We start from the raw sequence: 17,232 nt of genomic DNA, 5'->3' as shown, positions 1-17,232 counted from the left end.
ATTTAAGCTTGAATGAGGTAAAGAAAATAACAGGACACTATTTAATGTTGTTTTAACATGTTCGATGTTATAAATGTGTAAATAATTACAACAGTTAATATGAGTAAAATGTGTATCTAGAAATTAGGATGAAAAGGCTAAATAGATGTATAAACCATTCAAGTTCCGATTTCAAGACATTAAAACAGGTATATGTTTAGCTCAAATATATAATTTATTATGACTTTATTTTATTTACAGTTATGTACAATTCACTTGATTGATATACAGTACATCACATTATTTTTAATAAATGTGTAAAGTATTGTAGCAGTTTGTACAATCCAGTTTACAGATTAAATGTCAATTACAGTATGCCTAGGTAAATCGATTATCTAATTCAAGTGCAAAAGATACAAAAAATAAAAGGTACCAATTATAATACATAATATTAATAATACATAATTATTTATTTGGAATTTAACAGGTGTTTTCTTGATGCAATTATTCCTTTTGCTTAAACAGCATAAAGCATTCAAGATATTTAAAGTAATCCCTGCTGGAAAAAAAAGAAATCATTATATAATTTGTAATGGTTTTACTGGTTATAATGGTAATTGTATTGGTTTTAATGAAAACTGTAAATGTCCCTTTGGGTCTCTACTGGTTATTGGTCAACTTCTATTGGTGGCTAGTTTAAAAAAAATGCTAATTTTAAAGACTATGTACCAAAACTCACTACAGGAAACCATTATTTAATGGTTAATAGCTGATGATTGCAATGGTATTTCTAGTGGAAATCATTAGAATTTCTTTGATGGTTTCTGTTGTTTTTTGTGTTGTTGTTTTCAGCAGGGATGATATTGTGTTTACATTTTCCTCAGAGAAAAGGAACCCTCAACGTTGTCCTTTTTGACAGATAATTCAGTCAAAATCAAACCACGTTTCTTACCTAATAATATTTTATCCAGACATGCTCAAGACAAACTTAGCAGGCTAAAAGGTCCATTGCTTATAGGGTAGCAATGTTCAAACAGCTGAAACAAATGTAACTTTCAAAGCGAGCAGCTTTAAACACTTGCCAAATAATTTTCAGTGGAAGTTGCTAATGGTAGGTTGATTTGTTGGTAAATGACATTGTGACGTCATTGTGCGATGATGTCATTACGTAATCAAATCGCTAAGTTTTCACTACATAACATTTCAGCTAAAAATATATTTTATAAATGTTTATTTAGATTTGTTCGAAAAATAATATAAATGCATAATATGATATTAGAATTTAAATAACTATTTGTAAATACAATGAATCATTGAAAACGTACACATATTTGAATGATTACAGTTGTTGTTGTTTTTTTTTATTACCCAGTAAACAAAACTACACATTCTGAACAATTATACTTTTAAGCAGTGTATTAGTAGTTAATCAGTATGCTACACTCTAAGAAAAGCCTGTGAAAATAGGGCACAATCTACAATGTTAATATGGAGGAATTTTCCGTATTGATTTCCGTATCGCAAGAACAAGTTACTAACAAGGTGTATCATAAATTAACAATTATTCAGTTTTTCAATATTATCATTAAATTAAACAGTTGCAAATAGCACCTAACAAAATTCAAGTGATATGTGTACCTCTAGGTATTTTGGGTTTCCTCTTTTTATGTAATTTAGATTGAAAATGTGAGCCTTATTATTGTTCGAGTCACTTATAAAAAGTTTCTAAAAGTTGGCAAAAAACATTTTTTAAATAGCTAAATTGGCAAGACTTTTAACATGACGAAGTTGCGAGAGTAACCCATTATGAAATGTCTGTGTGGAAATATTTTGCCTTCACGTGATTTTCTTAATCACATGGATTCCTATTGAAGTGACTCGATTTAACCCGTGAAAATTTGTCAAAACAACGGTAGGATAAATAATGTTAATCTTGTTATTATTTCGTACAAAATGCTTAAATTATTTCGTAAAACAGATAAAAGACAATCTGTTAGCCAGACGCATCATCGTTACAAATGCAATTTCAAACACAAATCCAATATTATTTAATAAAATCAATCACATTTCATTGCTTTTCAAGCCTATGGCTAACCCTAGTGCAAAAGTCCACAATCTATTTGCATGAATCACATTCATAGCAACACATAATATATCCAACAGAGTACAGTCAGTGCAGTTGCAGTCTTAATAAATAACAGCTGTACAAATACATTTGTTGAAGTGCTTTATCAAAATCACTTGTAAATCCTTTCATTGGCTTTTCAATTTGGGCCTGTGTTGGAACAAAAAAAATTGTAATTATGAGAAATATTTAAAATTAAATGTAAAGATATTAGCCAAATTCTATCATAGACAATCATAGCTATTGTTACCTTCTAGATAAAGACCTCCATGGCTCCTTGCATTTCACAAAAACAACGTTCTGAGTTGAACTTCCTGCTTGGGGATCTTTCAAACACAACACAATCCTAAAAAATGAAGAATGAATGCTCTTAAAAATGTGTGAATGTTAATGCATTAGGAAATAAAACATCAAATCAGGTGTCTTTTAATGCGAAAATTATTTAAATTATAAAACAGTAGATATGTTCTACATTATAATGCGTTCAAAAAATGTTATGCTCACTATATCAAGAATAAATCTTAGAAACATACTTCTTTTGTGTCTCTCCAACTCTGACTCTGATTTTATGGACCTGTATGCCAGAATTTGCAGAATCTCCATACCACCACGAGGAGAGCAGAGTGAGTAAAGACGATGTGGACTCCTCCAATTTAAACTTCAGCATCAGAAGATCTCCAATGTACTTCTCGGTTACCACGAGGAATGAATGAGTTTTATTGGGGGTGATCTTCTCCTGTCTGCTTGAAGTTAGTGAAGATCATTAGCAAATGGAATTTGACTCATATGCACACTATATCGTGATCGTTAAGATGTCATTTTTTGATAACTCACATGTTCAACTTGAGATCTTCTGCTTCGCCATTGGTACCATATAGTGAGACTGTCAGTGCTGGCTCCATCGCTAATTGATTTATTTTTCCAAGGAAGTTGATTTTCAGCTGATAATGAAAGACTGAAAATAAAAAAAATTATAAATGTTTTAGCGTCTCACAGACAGGGTTATTATTGTTAGCTAACACTAAAACCATGAATAAAAAGTAAAAAAAAAAAAAAAAAAAACGAAAAAAATCAGCTAACTGCCAAGGCTACATTAAATTTTTTTATTTGAAGTAGCCTACTAAAAATTTTTTTTGAAAAGATTCTCATAAATAAAATTTTTTTTTCAAAATGGTCCTTGTTGACACGGATCCGCGAAAATGACCACACATGCTGTATTTTGTATACCGGCCCAGTAGTTGGCACTGTCACTTTGTAAAGAAACTCGCGCAAGCCTAAAGACAGAACGTGTAACACACAAGTGCATGATGTAACTGTTTTCACAAATTCACATTTTTATAATTTACATGGAGGTCATAATTGTATCATTTTCAAAAAAAACATGCACTTTAAAAGACATTTTCTAAAATGTGCTTTTTAAGCTCCCCAAACGCATAAAAGGGTTTCCATTTTTAGTTGAAAACGGTATTGTCTTAACTCTTAATAAAAACTATACAGAAACAAAAAGGCAACAAAATTATTGTTTAAATGACAATTTCAAAATTCCTCCTCTGAAACTTGACACTTACCTCTGAACGGCATGGAGCCTCGTGTTTTGGTGAACATCTTGATGCTTCTTGCCTTACGAACTTTGCTGACGTCATAGCCCACGGTGTTGCAGCGGTTCTTTCGACACTGGAGGCACATGCCGCGGTCGAACATGTCATTGCTCCCACAGCTGTATGCTCTGCTAGCTTCTTCCTCATTCAGCAGGGAGTCGATGAACAGGTGGACGGACCGCTCATGCTCGCATCTGATGGCATTATTTAAGGCTAAGGGTATTAATGGAACAAAATTTATATGATTTTAAACTTAAATATGATCTTTTAAGTCATATGTGTAAATAATCTGGTTTTAAGTAGTGATGAATGATTTAATTGTAAAAGGGTTGCCAAAACAGATAAAAAAAAAACAGATTATAAAAAATGTGACAACCTATTCGTGATACATAACTAATCTCTATCCATCTTTGGTAAAGTTAACAGGCATTTTAGAATATTTTTGTCAGTGCAGAATGCAGTATTTTTTTATTCATAGCAAAATAATTAAAAATGTAATTCTTAATAAAAATATGCCTACATGTATTAACTTTTTTAATGTGTTCAAAAAATGTAAAATGCTTTTTAGTGTGTTTAAGTTAATATTTTACAATGTAATATATTATTTAGTGTTATTAGGATTTTCAACAAATCAGCATTTTTTATTTAAAAAACATTTATATATTTTAAATGTACGTTGATTTACTTTTTTATTATAATTGATTATATTGTATTATGTTTTAGTGTTGTCCAGATTAATGATGAATCAAAATTAAGTTTTTTAAACAAGAATTTACTTTGCACTTATTGTAAATAAATTAAAATGTATTTTAAATATATTTTATTAAAAAAAACACAATGTTTAAAACATTTACCCCCGGTTTCACAGACAAGGCTTGAGCCTAGTCCTAGATTAAAATGTAAATCTGGGCTTTTTCAAGAAACTTGCACTGACTGATCTTAAAACAACTTATCTTTGTGTTGTGTTAAGATGCATTTTTTCTAAAGAATGTTTATACAAATCACTTAAATATCCTAATTGAACTATGCCCTAATCCTGTTTTAGGCTAAGCCCTGTCTATGAACCGGGACTTAGATTTTCAAATATTACTTCATGTGTGTCAAATTTCTATGATGCTACAATCAACTTTTCATCAATCAACAATTCAACAACCACTCGCATGTATGTGTAATACTTCCCAAGTATTTTGAGGAAAACTGGTGGTAAATAGTGAGCAGACCTGTACTGTAGATTGGAATTTAATTGAATATCCCAGATAAGTGTATTTACCAAATATTCCATAACTGGCAATTTTCTCCAGCGCTCCTCTCATGTTGCAACCAGGCTGGAGGCTTCCTCCATTAGGGTATATATCCACATGGCCAACTGGCTGCTTAATGCCAATACTGAGACCCAGGGAACCTCGGGTGAATGTGTGGAGGACATCTACAAAATGGGCATCATCTGGAGACAACCGTCCATGGGCGTGGACCCCTTCAAAGTCTGGTCCAGCTGGGTCTAGACCTGCAAAAAATCCAATTGTTGTCCCATATGGTGTTTAAGACCTGTTCTAAGATTTATTTCCAAAAGAACACCAATAAACCTACCTGTAATTCGTCCAACTTTATTGGTTGCATGATTTCCTGCAAAACCTGCAACGTGGGCACCAAGACTGTAGCCGATGAGGTGCAACTTCTCCAGAGGAATCCTGGAAGTCTCCTTATGAATTGGGCACAATGATGGCAAATGAAAACCTAGAATAGCAGTATGTGTATTTGATTTGATTTGCTAACACGTACCTCTAACCAGTCTATGAACAGTCCGATCTCTTGTCCCACCATCTTCGTGTTATGTGCTGCAACCACATAATGGTTCTGTGCCGTCTCCAACCAGTCCACAACAATGACATTAGCATCCTTCTCCCTGTTATAAAGTGCGGCAACTAGTTTCTCAACCCAGCTCTCAAACAATCCACTCACCTAGGGGAAAAGAGCTAATTTAACACTAAAATATTGAAAAAGACTCAGCTGAATTTATAGAATCTATGTAACTGTTGCTTTACCGTCCACCCATGAATGACCAAAAAGGTTTTAGAAGTGTTTCTGAATTTGCAACTGTTGAGAGTCTCTGGTTTGCCACGCACAATGTAACACACGTCATCATCTGGTCGGGACGGGTTTCTCAGAGAAAACTTGACGCTGGCTTTGTTGACATCTGACAGGTCTCGTAGATCCTCCAGAAAATTATCTATGTAAAGGTGATAGCCATTGAAAAAGTAATATAGTACAATTAAAACGTACTTTAAATAAAAAAGTCACAGATGAAAATGCAATATCAAATTTAAAAAAGTCAAATATTTGGATAAAGTATACAAAAATTCTATAAGAATTATAAAACTGAGCATGCAAAAATATTAAATCAACATAGATATGACTGAATATCAGTCATAAGTAAAAATTTTATATCAAATATAAAACTATACAATTTTAAATGCAATTAAAAAACACATGAAATACATTGAAAGTGAAATATAACATTTTAATAAAGTACAATTAAAAACCGTCAACTCAAAAAATAAGTAAATGATTTTGTTATTATAAATATTATACAAAGAAATCTGCATTATAATTATTAACTTGTACTCTATGTAAATATATAATATATTAAGTTATACTATTAAAATAAAATGATTCACAATTGTTGTAATTAATTATAATTAAATAGCTCTTAATTCCCTTTAAAATAACATTTGAATGGAAGGCATTAATTGACAATTTCACATGAAAACTGTAATAAAAAAAGTAATATTTAAGTAATATTATTTATTTAAATGTATTGTAATATATAAATTAAATACGGAATAATAAAAAATAGGTTTCAAATTTGACATGGCCACTTGGCATGCCTAAAACAGGTTATGAGAGGACACTAAATATTTTCATAGTTCACCTCAGCCGACATAATAGGTGGGTGAAGGAGCCATAATATGCATAATACACAATTATCACACCTTTAATCGGATTGCATTTAGCTTAGACTAGCTACCTTGTGGTGAGTATGAAATGTAGCCTACATTTAAAAAATCGTCCATAAAAATTAATGCATCTAGGCGACTCTTAAGAATGTTTAGCTAGTAAAAGATCACCGGTGTCTTCAACAGACTAATTCGTGGATTTAAAAGCTCAGACAGATGCCGGATATTAAAATTTTCCCATCATAAATGCAGGATTCGCGGTAGGAATTGAAAACACAGACATCACAAATTAAAGAAAAGCGTCGCGTCCAAACAAAATAACGCCTCAAGGTTATCCGAATGCATTTCTCACGCCGCATCAACACACATCTAATAAACATCTTACCAAAGAGTTCGTTCGAGAAGATTTCTTTCTCCAGAGCAGCGACGAACAGACCAGTGAAGCTTAATACGAGCCACGAAACGCATTGGATTGACAGAATGTTCATGTCTTTTCTGCTTAAACTTTTGGCGCGCTTTTGATCCTCACCTTCCTGTCGCGCTCTCTTATAACATAAACTGAGAAATAAAATATTCGCGAGCTCCCGGTGCTGCTTGAATACTCAACTCTTTAATGAAATCTGAGACTGAGTTCCTAAATAAGAGCCATTGGTCTCAGCCCACAGGCGGGGTAATACAGTCACACAGAGCTGTGGAAGTCTCACGAGGTTCTCTACCAAAATAAAACAAGCCGTTTTCACCTTGAACTGACCTTTTTTACTCAAATATGAAAATTCTGTCATCATATTCGTTCTCGGATCGTTTCAGATTCATGTGATCCATCCTTCAGATCCATCTATCTATCTATATATCGTTCTGGCAAGGTTCTCCCCAAGTTATGAACAAATGTTTTTGCAGCAACATTAATAGAACGTTTGATTGCAGTTATCTGGTATTTAATAATTTTCTAAAAATGTAGCGCATAAATCTATTTTCAGACGTTCTATTGTTCTATCAGTTCTATTTATCATTCTAACTATTGTTCTATTTAAAACAATGTTTTACACTTAATTTCATGTATGTGTCATGCATTTGTCTAACTTAACATAGGCTATAAACTGCACAGAGTTTGAATCTAAAGCTTATAGTTGAATAAGTATGTAAAATGGGTCAGACAGGTTTTAGACCACTTCAAACTGACCTGACCTTGTGGCAACAACATGTTACTGTATGTCATGAAAATTGACATAACACCTTATGTCAGTATTCATGCAATTAATTAATTCAACATGGAGGAAAGAGAGAAGTAATGTCTCTCTAACAGACATTCGATGGAAAAAAGACTTATAACATATGTGCCAATACCCTAAATGCTCTTTGCTCGCTCTAAAAAAATGATGGGTTAAATACAACCCAGCACTGGGTACTATATGGACAAACCCAGCAACTGGGTTCTTTTGTCCCAACATTTGTCCATATTTTACCCAACGCAAAGCTGTATTTAACCCAGCATTTGTCATACCATAACACTCAGACCCTGCCGAAAGTCTCAGTGACACTTGCATTGTGGTCATTCTTTCCATTTGTTATAGCAAGGACCAGGCACCAGAATTGCTGGTTTTATCCAAAATATTCTTAGAGAACAAAAACAACTAATAACCTGTCACATGTTCTTTAGCAGATGGAAACACTTCAAGAAATCATTGTCCACCGTTCAAGAACTCAGTGGGGCTTAAATATGATTTCTAAGAAGAATTAGATAGTGATAAATCAAAGTCTTCATTTAAATCTCTATATCTAACTTTTTTTTTCCTTACTGTGATAAACTGGCAGAAGTAGGGTATTTTCCAAAAATTTAATGCTTGAATTTCACAATAGTCTCTGGCAGAAGGTTCTGATTATTCAAAGTATCGGAATGTTGTATTTTCATTCCAAGAAGTTGTTCTTCCATGAAAAAGTGGAGGGGATCTTGAAGAACAAACTCCTTGTGTTTTGATTTGAGGTTACTGCACATGAGCCGCTCTCCCATAAAACAAGTCGGTGCACTACTGTTTTTTTATTTTTTTCATTTTTTTTTTACAACACATTGTTATTTGAATGTGTAAAGTTTCATTCACATAACATATTATATGAATGAAGCTAATGTGAACAAAACAATGACATGTGGTTGTTTTATTTATTTATTTTTATTACTTTTTATTAGATCAGATTAGCATATTTATATTTAAACAACACATTCTAAAAAGATTAAGGCCCTGCCAAATGTCAAGTCCCAGATTTCTGCTGATGCTGTGAAATTTGCAGCCAATTTCAAAATAGTTTCAATTTGTTAAAGGCCTGAAATATCAAAAACATTCCTAAAGAGGATTTAAGAATGAAATAATACAAATTAAATGCAAAAATTGTCATTTGCACATAAAATGAAGATTTAAATTAAAAATGCAAAGCGCTCACATACAGTAACATAATGTTTATTAAAATGACATCACACAGTGCACGGCATATAGATTCATATTATCACAACTGATCATTTCTTTTCCTTCCAGTGACTTCAATCAGTCAACGTTTGTTTATAAAAATAGAGAGGCTACATAATTCAAAAGAAAAGGCAAGAGCACTTCAGAAACATGGAATACATATATTAGGTGCTTAATATACAAATATATACATTTAATAAATAGGAAAAAGGGATAGTTTTGGTGTATTTGTGACTATTATGTCAACCCTGTCAGGCCTGGACAACTGTCAACATTTCTTAGATCAAATGCATCTTGCTTTTATTCTTGGCTGGCTCATGCATAAACTAGTTTTTTCTTGCCTCATTACTTTTTCAAAATGCAGACGAAACCATCGTTGAGTTGCTTTGAGGGAGACGAAACAAAAGTGGCAGAACTGTTTGTTGATTTTTCTCTTTTACCAAACAAAACTGAATTGAAAGAAGTGACAAAAAACACAACAAAATTGAATCAGCAGAATCGTTTGTTGATTTTGCTCTTTTACCAAACAATACTGAATCAAAGGGTGGTAAAGCCTTTAAAGTGATCTGTGCCAGACACAATAACCCAAGAAATGGAAGAAAAAGGTAGACATTTAAAGAGCTGTTTGTAAGTATATATAATGACAATTACAAATATTTACAGTATTATTTCAACTTGTTTTAGCAGAGAGAGGATTTGGTCCCATTATTGGTTAAAGCAAATCAGACTGATTTTCGGTTGCAACAGACAAATCTAAACGTTTTTGGAAGTGAAGCAAAGAGGATTAGCATAGCTAGAAAACTGTTTTGGTACAACATAATTCACAGTACAACCAAACAAATGGCTACATAACCTAGTTTCTAAGTGGAATTTCAAGAGTTATACTGATAAACAAAATAAACCGTAACATGTTTTCAGGTTGCATCTTTATCCAAAAGAAGAGTCTCTTTGGTGGACAACTAGCCAATCATTTTAACTAAGTGCAAGTCATTTTTAGATAGACTGGAACTGATTACTTGCATAAATATGTTGCACAGAGACTTGATCAATTTTATGGATTAAAGATGCAGGAAAGATTGTCTAGCCAGATCTCAGATGACCTGTAATGTGGTATCCAAAGTGATTGTTTTGTTTTAAAACTGCACAGCAGCAACATTTTTTTTAAGATGTGGTTTCTTGCAGGGTGTGTTTCTGAATTTGCGTGGGGTGAAGGTTACTAGTCTGAAGATTCGGGAGAGGTTTTGTCTCTGCTGTTCCAGTTTTCCCTGGCAGATTCTGTGCCAGATCCCGGCGGAGGTGGATTTTTACGTGTGTTTTTACTCGGTGCTCTGTTTGAACGAACTTCCGTGCATCTTCAACTTGTGCAATCTGCCAGTGTAAAGTGCAAAGGGTTTAGTCAAACAAAACTCACCACAACAAATAAAACAGGAACATAATAACGGAGCAGGGAAGGCCACTTTTATTGAGCTGTGTCAACAGATTGGGGGAGATGGCAGATAGAAATTTACCTCTGGCTTTTGCGGCTCGACTGGGCTTCTTTGTCTTTCACGAAGACGGCGGCCTCCCCTCCACGGGAAAGGTAGGAAAATTCACCTTCTTTGGCACTGAAGATGATCCTAGATTGAAAACAAACACATACATTCTAAATTTTGCACAGGCTTTAAAGGTATAAAAGTACAAAATAAAAGTATTATGCAATAAAAATGCACATCAACAGTATTAAAGATAAAACTGAGTATTCATTATGGCAAAATAATACATACAATTATTTAAAAAATATTTAAGTTGCCAAACTATGTCTCTCTGCTTACTTAGACTGTCTTTCTCCTGATTTAATGCGCAGTTTGCGGACATGGAAGGTATCGGGGTTCCACCATGGCCAGCTGATGAGGGTGTCTTTCTCCCAGAGAAGTTTTACCATCAGCAGATCTCCGATGTCTGTGTCCGTGGTCAGTAGGAAAGACACGGTGGTGTTTGTGTTCAAAGCAGGCCTGTGGAATCAAAAACCATCTCTATCACTTTCTCTGTTATCTCAGTTCAGGACAGAGTTCAATATTAAGCCAAACATGGTTTAAACTAGCTGCACGACCTGATTTTTGGTACCATAAATGATCACTGAAATAAAAAAAAAAGGTCCAAGAGCCTTCTTGGTAAACATCTTAACATTGCATTCGTAGATCATTTAGAACTTGTGTGAACTAAGTCCTGACATATAAATCAGGAAATGCTGCTAACTTACAAAATGAAGGGGATATTTTCCTTCTCGCCATGGATTCCGTACAGTGAGATCTTCATGGGCTGATCAGTGTAGCTTAGGTTTGTCTTGCTGAAGAAGTGGACCTTTACTTGATAATGGAAAACTGTGGAAAGATTTTTTATTTTTAATATAAAATAAAATAAAAAAACTTCTAAAATTCCAAATGTATATAAAAATAAAATGCACCCTTTATTTGTTTTATTAATTACATAAACTTTGGTGCTTCTCACCTTTATATGGCATCACATCTCTGGTCTTCAAGTACATCTTGGTGCTTCTGCGTGTGCGAATTTTGTTGACTCCATAGCCCACCTTGTTGCAACGGTTCTTGCGGCAGCTGAGACACATTCCCTTATTGAAGCTGTCTTTGGAGCTGCAGCGGTAAGCCATGCTTTCTTGCTCCTGGTTCACCAGTGAGTCGATGAACAGGTGAATGGAGCGCTCGTGGGAGCACTTCACGATCTGATCCATGTCTGTGAGAACCAAGGAAAAACGTTAAAGCATGTATTTGTGATTTGAAATCTAAAAACTTCGGAGGAGTACAATGGGAACATACTTCTTAAACCAGAGGTGGCCACCATCAACACAGTGTTCTGGAGGTCACAGCCGGGTTGGAAGGTTCCTCCGTTGGGGTAGATGTCAATGTGCCCCACTGGCCTCTGAATCCCAATGCTGCGATCTGGAGAACCGCGAGTGTTGGTGTGAAGAACGTCCACGAAAAGGGCATCATCGGGGGAAAGAGTGCTTTGGGCATCTGCGTACTCAAAACTAGGGCCAGCAGGATCCATGCCTGAAGATACAATAAAATTGGTCCATTTTAATGGTTGATCAATGCATTTTTACGGGTAAATTAAAAAGGTGACACCCTAGGAAACAAAATCAAGTTACCTGTGATTCTGTTAACTTTATGTTTGGTGAGAAGCCCAGCGATTCCTGCCACATGAGCACCAAGACTGTAGCCCAACAGATGCAGCCTCTCCCAAGGATAGTCAATCTCAGCCTGGATGAAGAAACCAGAAATATGAAGAATACTGCATAAAACGAACTCCATCTTGACGTAGAACAAATCACCTCCGAGCGTTTGACTTACCTGTAACCAGTTGACAAACTTGGCCACATCCCTCCCCACTAGTTTGGTGTAGGCAGCTGATGTAGGGTAGTGTTGTTGCGCACGGGACAACCAGTCCACTACAATCACGTTGGCTGTTGGCTCTCGATCATACAGAGCTGTTACCAGTTTGGGAACCCAGCTTTCAAACATACCCGTGACCTGAGAGGAAATCAATGGCGTCATGCTTTGGACTGCTTTGCACATTTACTCAATGTTGTCAACAAGTGTAGAAGAAACACTCACCGTCCATCCGTGAATAACTATGAAAGTCTTGGTGTCTGGATTGAAGTTGCATTCTTTGATTGTTTCGGGTTGGCCTGGAACTATGTAGCACAGATCATCTTCCGGTTCTTCGGTGGTCCTTAAGGAAAACTTGGACTCGATGTCATTTAAGTCCATCATCCATTCTGTGGCATTTTCCATGATGTTATCTGTCAAAATCAAGATCAACAAGTTTCACTGCTAGCAAGGTAAGTGCTGCTTCCATTAAATGCTTTTTACTTGTAAGCTACTTATAAAAAAAAATTAATTATTGAAGTTGCAAAGAAGCTTATCTTGCATGTGCTTATACTTTTCCCTTATTTTGTATATGAGGAATTATTTCCAAATGGCAAGCTTGGATCCTTTCCCAGTGCTTGACTGACCATACATAAAAAATAGTTTTGCAATAAGTCTTTCAATATGTGTTCATAACCGACTGGTCTGGCATGTCAAATAAAAGTAAACAAAGTCTCAAACAACCGTTTGACATGATAATTACTGTGTAGTATATAGTAAAGTCAAAGTTTACCATTTATTAAGATACTATTAAGTTTTATAGTTATTCTTTACAAATCATCAAGCTTGGAATATATTTTAAAAGTTAAAAGTTAATGAACATAGACTGACCAGAACAAGACAAGGAATTAATAACATTTACAATCGCCATATAATAATAAATGCTTCTTAAAAATACTAATAAAAAGATTCATTAAAAACGTAAATATTTTTTGCACCACCAAACATAGTCTTTTAAGACATAAATAAAATACAAATAACACAGAAGGGCCTATATAAATTAATAATTATATAAATAAGCAATACATTTTTATAACATTTTGCACCATCCAACATTAAATTCTGAGACAAAATTTATAAATATAAAAGTATACATTTATTTAAAGAAAATGCATAAAGTTACAAAATTAAAATTCAGTAAAATGCAGTAAAATAAGGTTTAATAAGCTTTTACTTACCAAGAGTGGTAAATTCACTCGCTGGTTCAATCGTACTTGCAAAACCCGAGGAAACGTAGACCAAATACATCCAAGATATAAAACAAGCGCTGCGTACTCTCCCCATATTAATATGATTATATCGATCACGGATGCAACAACTTCTTAAACAGAGCGTAAAAGCCGTTGAGATCCGGGTAGTTACAGCGTTACAGCACGTTAATGTTCCAGTTGGGGGGTAGCAGCTGCTTCAGATGTCTTGTGTCCAGAGTTTCTCTCGAAGTTTAAATCAGTACCGCTACAAGTGCGTCTTTATCCTCCCGTGCGGGACCGCATGCAAATCAGTGAAATCCTATTGGTCAAGAGAGGCGGGGTAAGGCCTGATATGACCAATAAAACGCCAGGAACCCCCACACTGACTCATCACTTAGAATTACATGTCTATGAAGTTGTGAGGCCCCTGAGAGTCTACAAGCAAACGAGTTTTTTTTTTCTTTTTCTGGTGAAAATCAGTTCCAATTAACTTTTCTGTATCTAAGATATTACAAAATATACAAATACATTGCAAATGCAAATGACAAACGTGCTTTAAAAAATTTAATTGGTTAATGAGTTCTGAAGAATATTTCTAAATTACAGTTTTAATAGTTTACTTTTGCATTTATTGTCATTTTTATTTGAAAGTCTATAACTATAACCGCATATTGTAAAGCTATTAAAAACTTAATTAGCTACATGACTGTAACCAGACATAAACAGAAATCTTAAAAATAATCAGGGACTTCTGTTAAAGTTGTGGGGTAAATTTATTTAATTATACTACTTTTTAGATTTATGTTAAGGAAATCGTTCTTGTTTGGTCATCACAACCAACTGATAAAATCACCCACACTGTTTGATCAGCGCTTCGCAACAAATTAAAATGTTACTTCCAATCCAAACATTGCACACCGTGTCCTGTACAGGCCTACCGCTCAACTAAAACACACCTGTGTGAATATTTGCCAAGTTAAAAACCAACAATATAATGCTTGCCAATCACAGCTTGCTCTTGGCAGCATATGGAAGAAGAGGGTCCCAAATATCAGTGTGATTTCCATTCAGGGAGACGGTCAGTGGGCGTGTTTGGCCACCCTGCGTCTCATTGGCCAGACAGCAGTGAGCTGACAGACAGCCAAGACTTTTTAACATTTCAGCAAAGAAAAATCATGCAAAGCGCTGGCTTTTTGAGAACAAATATACAGAGTACAACTTCTGAGCAATCTTGGAATGTCATATTTTGGCACTTCTCTGGATTTCCTTTGTTTGTTTTCATCTGGATAAAAGTGCTAAATAAATAGATGCAACAGTATTTGGGATTAAGGCTAAAAATAAATGCAAGAAAAACACATGCACATGCCCTTTCATAAACACAGTCCTACGAGTACATGCCTTAGCAAGTATAAACATTTATACTTTTTGACTACACATGTATAATCATTTATACTCAATGAAGGTACACAAGAAAATTTGCTCACAAATATACGAAGTTGGATGCGATTGCTCTGGCACTATGTTTTATGCAAACCACATGTATGAAAGTATATAGCTGAAATTATCATGCTAACATGAATGATATAATAGCGGAAAAATGCAATATTACTGTGCTGTCGATTTGAAACAGTAATTTCAGTTATTGTTTTATAGTTCTAAGTTCCACATTTTTGTATAACGTTGATTTTTGTAATATGTAATATTTAGCACACATCCTGTTTTCTTAGGAACATGAATACAGAGAAATGAACCACTGTTCATTTAAAATATGAGCTTTTCTGTAAAGTTTTCTGTAAAACCATTGCAATGACTGATTCACACATATATAGTTCATCCTCAGGACGTCCAAGATGTAAATGCTTTTGTTTGCCTATCGGAACAGATTTAGAGACAGTTTTATAGAGTTTCATCACTTGCTCACTAGTGGATCCTCTGTAGTGAATGGGTGCCGTCAAAATGAGAGTCCAAACAGCTGATGAAAACATAACAATAATCCACAAGTAATCCACATGACTTCAGTCCATCAATTAGACTTGTAAAGTGAAAAAGATGTGAGTTTGTGAGAAACAAATCCATAGTAAGAAATGGAGCAATTCCAAGAGGGTCCTCGGGCCCTATGGTGTTTTAACTTTACACAGTCGCTTCTGACCAAAATATGAGTCCAAAATCCATAATAATATTTCTTCCAGTGAAAACATATAACCCATGTTGTCCTCTCACATCAAAAACCACCTGCTCAGAAATGCATTGGAACATTTTCGCTAGCAAACAGTGCTTGATTTGTGCATATTTCTCTCAAGATTAAGACAAGACAACTTTTTTCACTGGAAAAAAGCTATATTATGGATGAAGGACTCATATTTTAGCCGAAAGCCACGGTTTGAATTTGAAAACCATCTTATTCATGGATACTTAAAAACATAAAGCTTTTTGCTTTAATGTGAATTGCTTGTGGTTCACTATAATGTTTTTACCAGCTGTTTGGACACGCATTCTAACGGCACCCATTCACTATAGTTGATGCTGAGCAAGTGAAAAAATGCTTAATTTCTCCAAATCTGTTCTGATGAAGAAACAAACTCATCTACTGTACATCTTGGATGGCCTGATGGTGGGTACATTTTCAGCAGTTTTTCATTTTTTGTTGAACTATTGCTTTAATGATGTTAAAAATAGCATTTTGGTTCGGATAAATAACTTTTGCAAAGCTTAGGTAATCCTAAATGACCCAACCCAGAAATTCGAAAGCAGACAACGCCTAACACCCGTTTAGGGTTATGGTTTGTCTCATAGTAATCAGTGTTAAAATTTGGTAGTTTACTGTGCACTGGTAATATTATCTTAATGAAAGACTGCAAATAAGATGTAATTTCCACCTAATTTTTTTTTTTTTTTTTACGGTTTGATCTGTACAAGCAGGCCTCCAAAAATATGTTTTTATATATTAAAATGCATATTTAATTTCTGAAGCAATGCGAATATATTTGCATGCTAACATTTAACTACAATTGCTGTTTAGCAACTAGATGCTAATTCGTTGCATCTATGAAGTGCAGTGAATACAACAACATCAGACTATATCCTACACAGTTTGGGGAAATATGTTAACAGTGATTCCAAATGTTTGCGAGAGCACTAAATAAAACCCATCTGGTCAAAGCCATGACCCAAACTTCCAAGGCTTTCATCTCTTAGTCTTATCCTTCCTTCCCATCTTGAGTTTAGCAGAGGTTTTTTTGATTACATGAGGCCAGTGCACGTGTCTCTTGGTGGCTGCATCTACTGCGTTCATGTTGAAACATTAGGATTGCAGAGTCAGGTCCCGATGGGCATGAAACTAAGCCCCTTTCAGCTGTCAATGTTGTAACTTTGTCTGCTTAAACCCTCGAAAGGGGTAACTGGAAAGATTTAGATTTTATCTGGTTACACCTATGAAACCTATAAAAAAATAGTACAAATAATAATAGTAATAATATATATAAAATACTTGAAATTAGTAAAATAT

General features: G+C 34.5%; 2 protein-coding genes across 3 annotated transcripts; both read right to left on the bottom strand.

The window, feature by feature from the left end:
* Positions 1–1,309: 1,309 nt before the first annotated feature.
* Positions 1,310–7,327, bottom strand: LOC127988557 (lipoprotein lipase). 2 transcript variants are annotated; one of them, XM_052591337.1, is made up of 10 exons: positions 7,042–7,327; positions 5,745–5,929; positions 5,482–5,661; positions 5,290–5,401; positions 4,973–5,206; positions 3,673–3,915; positions 2,939–3,059; positions 2,638–2,844; positions 2,355–2,450; positions 1,310–2,254 (listed from the first exon to the last, which is right to left on the bottom strand). In XM_052591337.1, exons 1-10 carry the CDS (start codon positions 7,142–7,144, stop codon positions 2,233–2,235), a joined length of 1,503 nt encoding a protein of 500 aa, XP_052447297.1. In that variant the 5' UTR covers positions 7,145–7,327; the 3' UTR covers positions 1,310–2,232. The 2 variants fall into 2 exon arrangements, with proteins under 2 accessions (XP_052447297.1, XP_052447298.1); XM_052591338.1 differs by having other exon boundaries at positions 5,290–5,398; positions 7,042–7,312.
* Positions 7,328–9,090: 1,763 nt separating this feature from the next.
* On the bottom strand, positions 9,091–13,986 carry lpl (lipoprotein lipase). Its single transcript, XM_052590428.1, has 10 exons — positions 13,716–13,986; positions 12,724–12,911; positions 12,460–12,639; positions 12,258–12,369; positions 11,926–12,159; positions 11,600–11,842; positions 11,352–11,472; positions 10,924–11,103; positions 10,621–10,728; positions 9,091–10,480 (listed from the first exon to the last, which is right to left on the bottom strand). Exons 1-10 carry the CDS (start codon positions 13,819–13,821, stop codon positions 10,429–10,431), a joined length of 1,524 nt encoding a protein of 507 aa, XP_052446388.1. The 5' UTR covers positions 13,822–13,986; the 3' UTR covers positions 9,091–10,428.
* Between the last annotated feature and the right edge of the window lie 3,246 nt (positions 13,987–17,232).

The sequence above is a fragment of the Carassius gibelio genome, chromosome B22, assembly GCF_023724105.1.
Source record: "Carassius gibelio isolate Cgi1373 ecotype wild population from Czech Republic chromosome B22, carGib1.2-hapl.c, whole genome shotgun sequence".
NCBI classification, from domain to species: domain Eukaryota; kingdom Metazoa; phylum Chordata; class Actinopteri; order Cypriniformes; family Cyprinidae; genus Carassius; species Carassius gibelio.
The sequence above is the reverse complement of the archived record's forward strand: the minus strand, read 5'-3'. Positions and strand labels throughout refer to the sequence as shown.

What these genes read in the sequence shown, in the direction of transcription:
- LOC127988557 (XM_052591337.1), bottom strand. Translation starts at nt 7,144, where the DNA reads ATGAACATTCTGTCAATCCAATGCGTTTCGTGGCTCGTATTAAGCTTC. An exon ending in GTTGGAGAGACACAAAAGAA is followed by an intron (nt 2,451 to 2,637) that starts GTATGTTTCTAA and finishes TTCATTTTTTAG; the next exon opens with GATTGTGTTGTGTTTGAAAG. An exon ending in TGGAGGTCTTTATCTAGAAG is followed by an intron (nt 2,255 to 2,354) that starts GTAACAATAGCT and finishes GTTCCAACACAG; the next exon opens with GCCCAAATTGAAAAGCCAAT.
- lpl (XM_052590428.1), bottom strand. Translation starts at nt 13,821, where the DNA reads ATGGGGAGAGTACGCAGCGCTTGTTTTATATCTTGGATGTATTTGGTC. An exon ending in AGTTTGTCAACTGGTTACAG is followed by an intron (nt 12,370 to 12,459) that starts GTAAGTCAAACG and finishes TTCTTCATCCAG; the next exon opens with GCTGAGATTGACTATCCTTG. An exon ending in AGATGTGATGCCATATAAAG is followed by an intron (nt 11,473 to 11,599) that starts GTGAGAAGCACC and finishes ATCTTTCCACAG; the next exon opens with TTTTCCATTATCAAGTAAAG.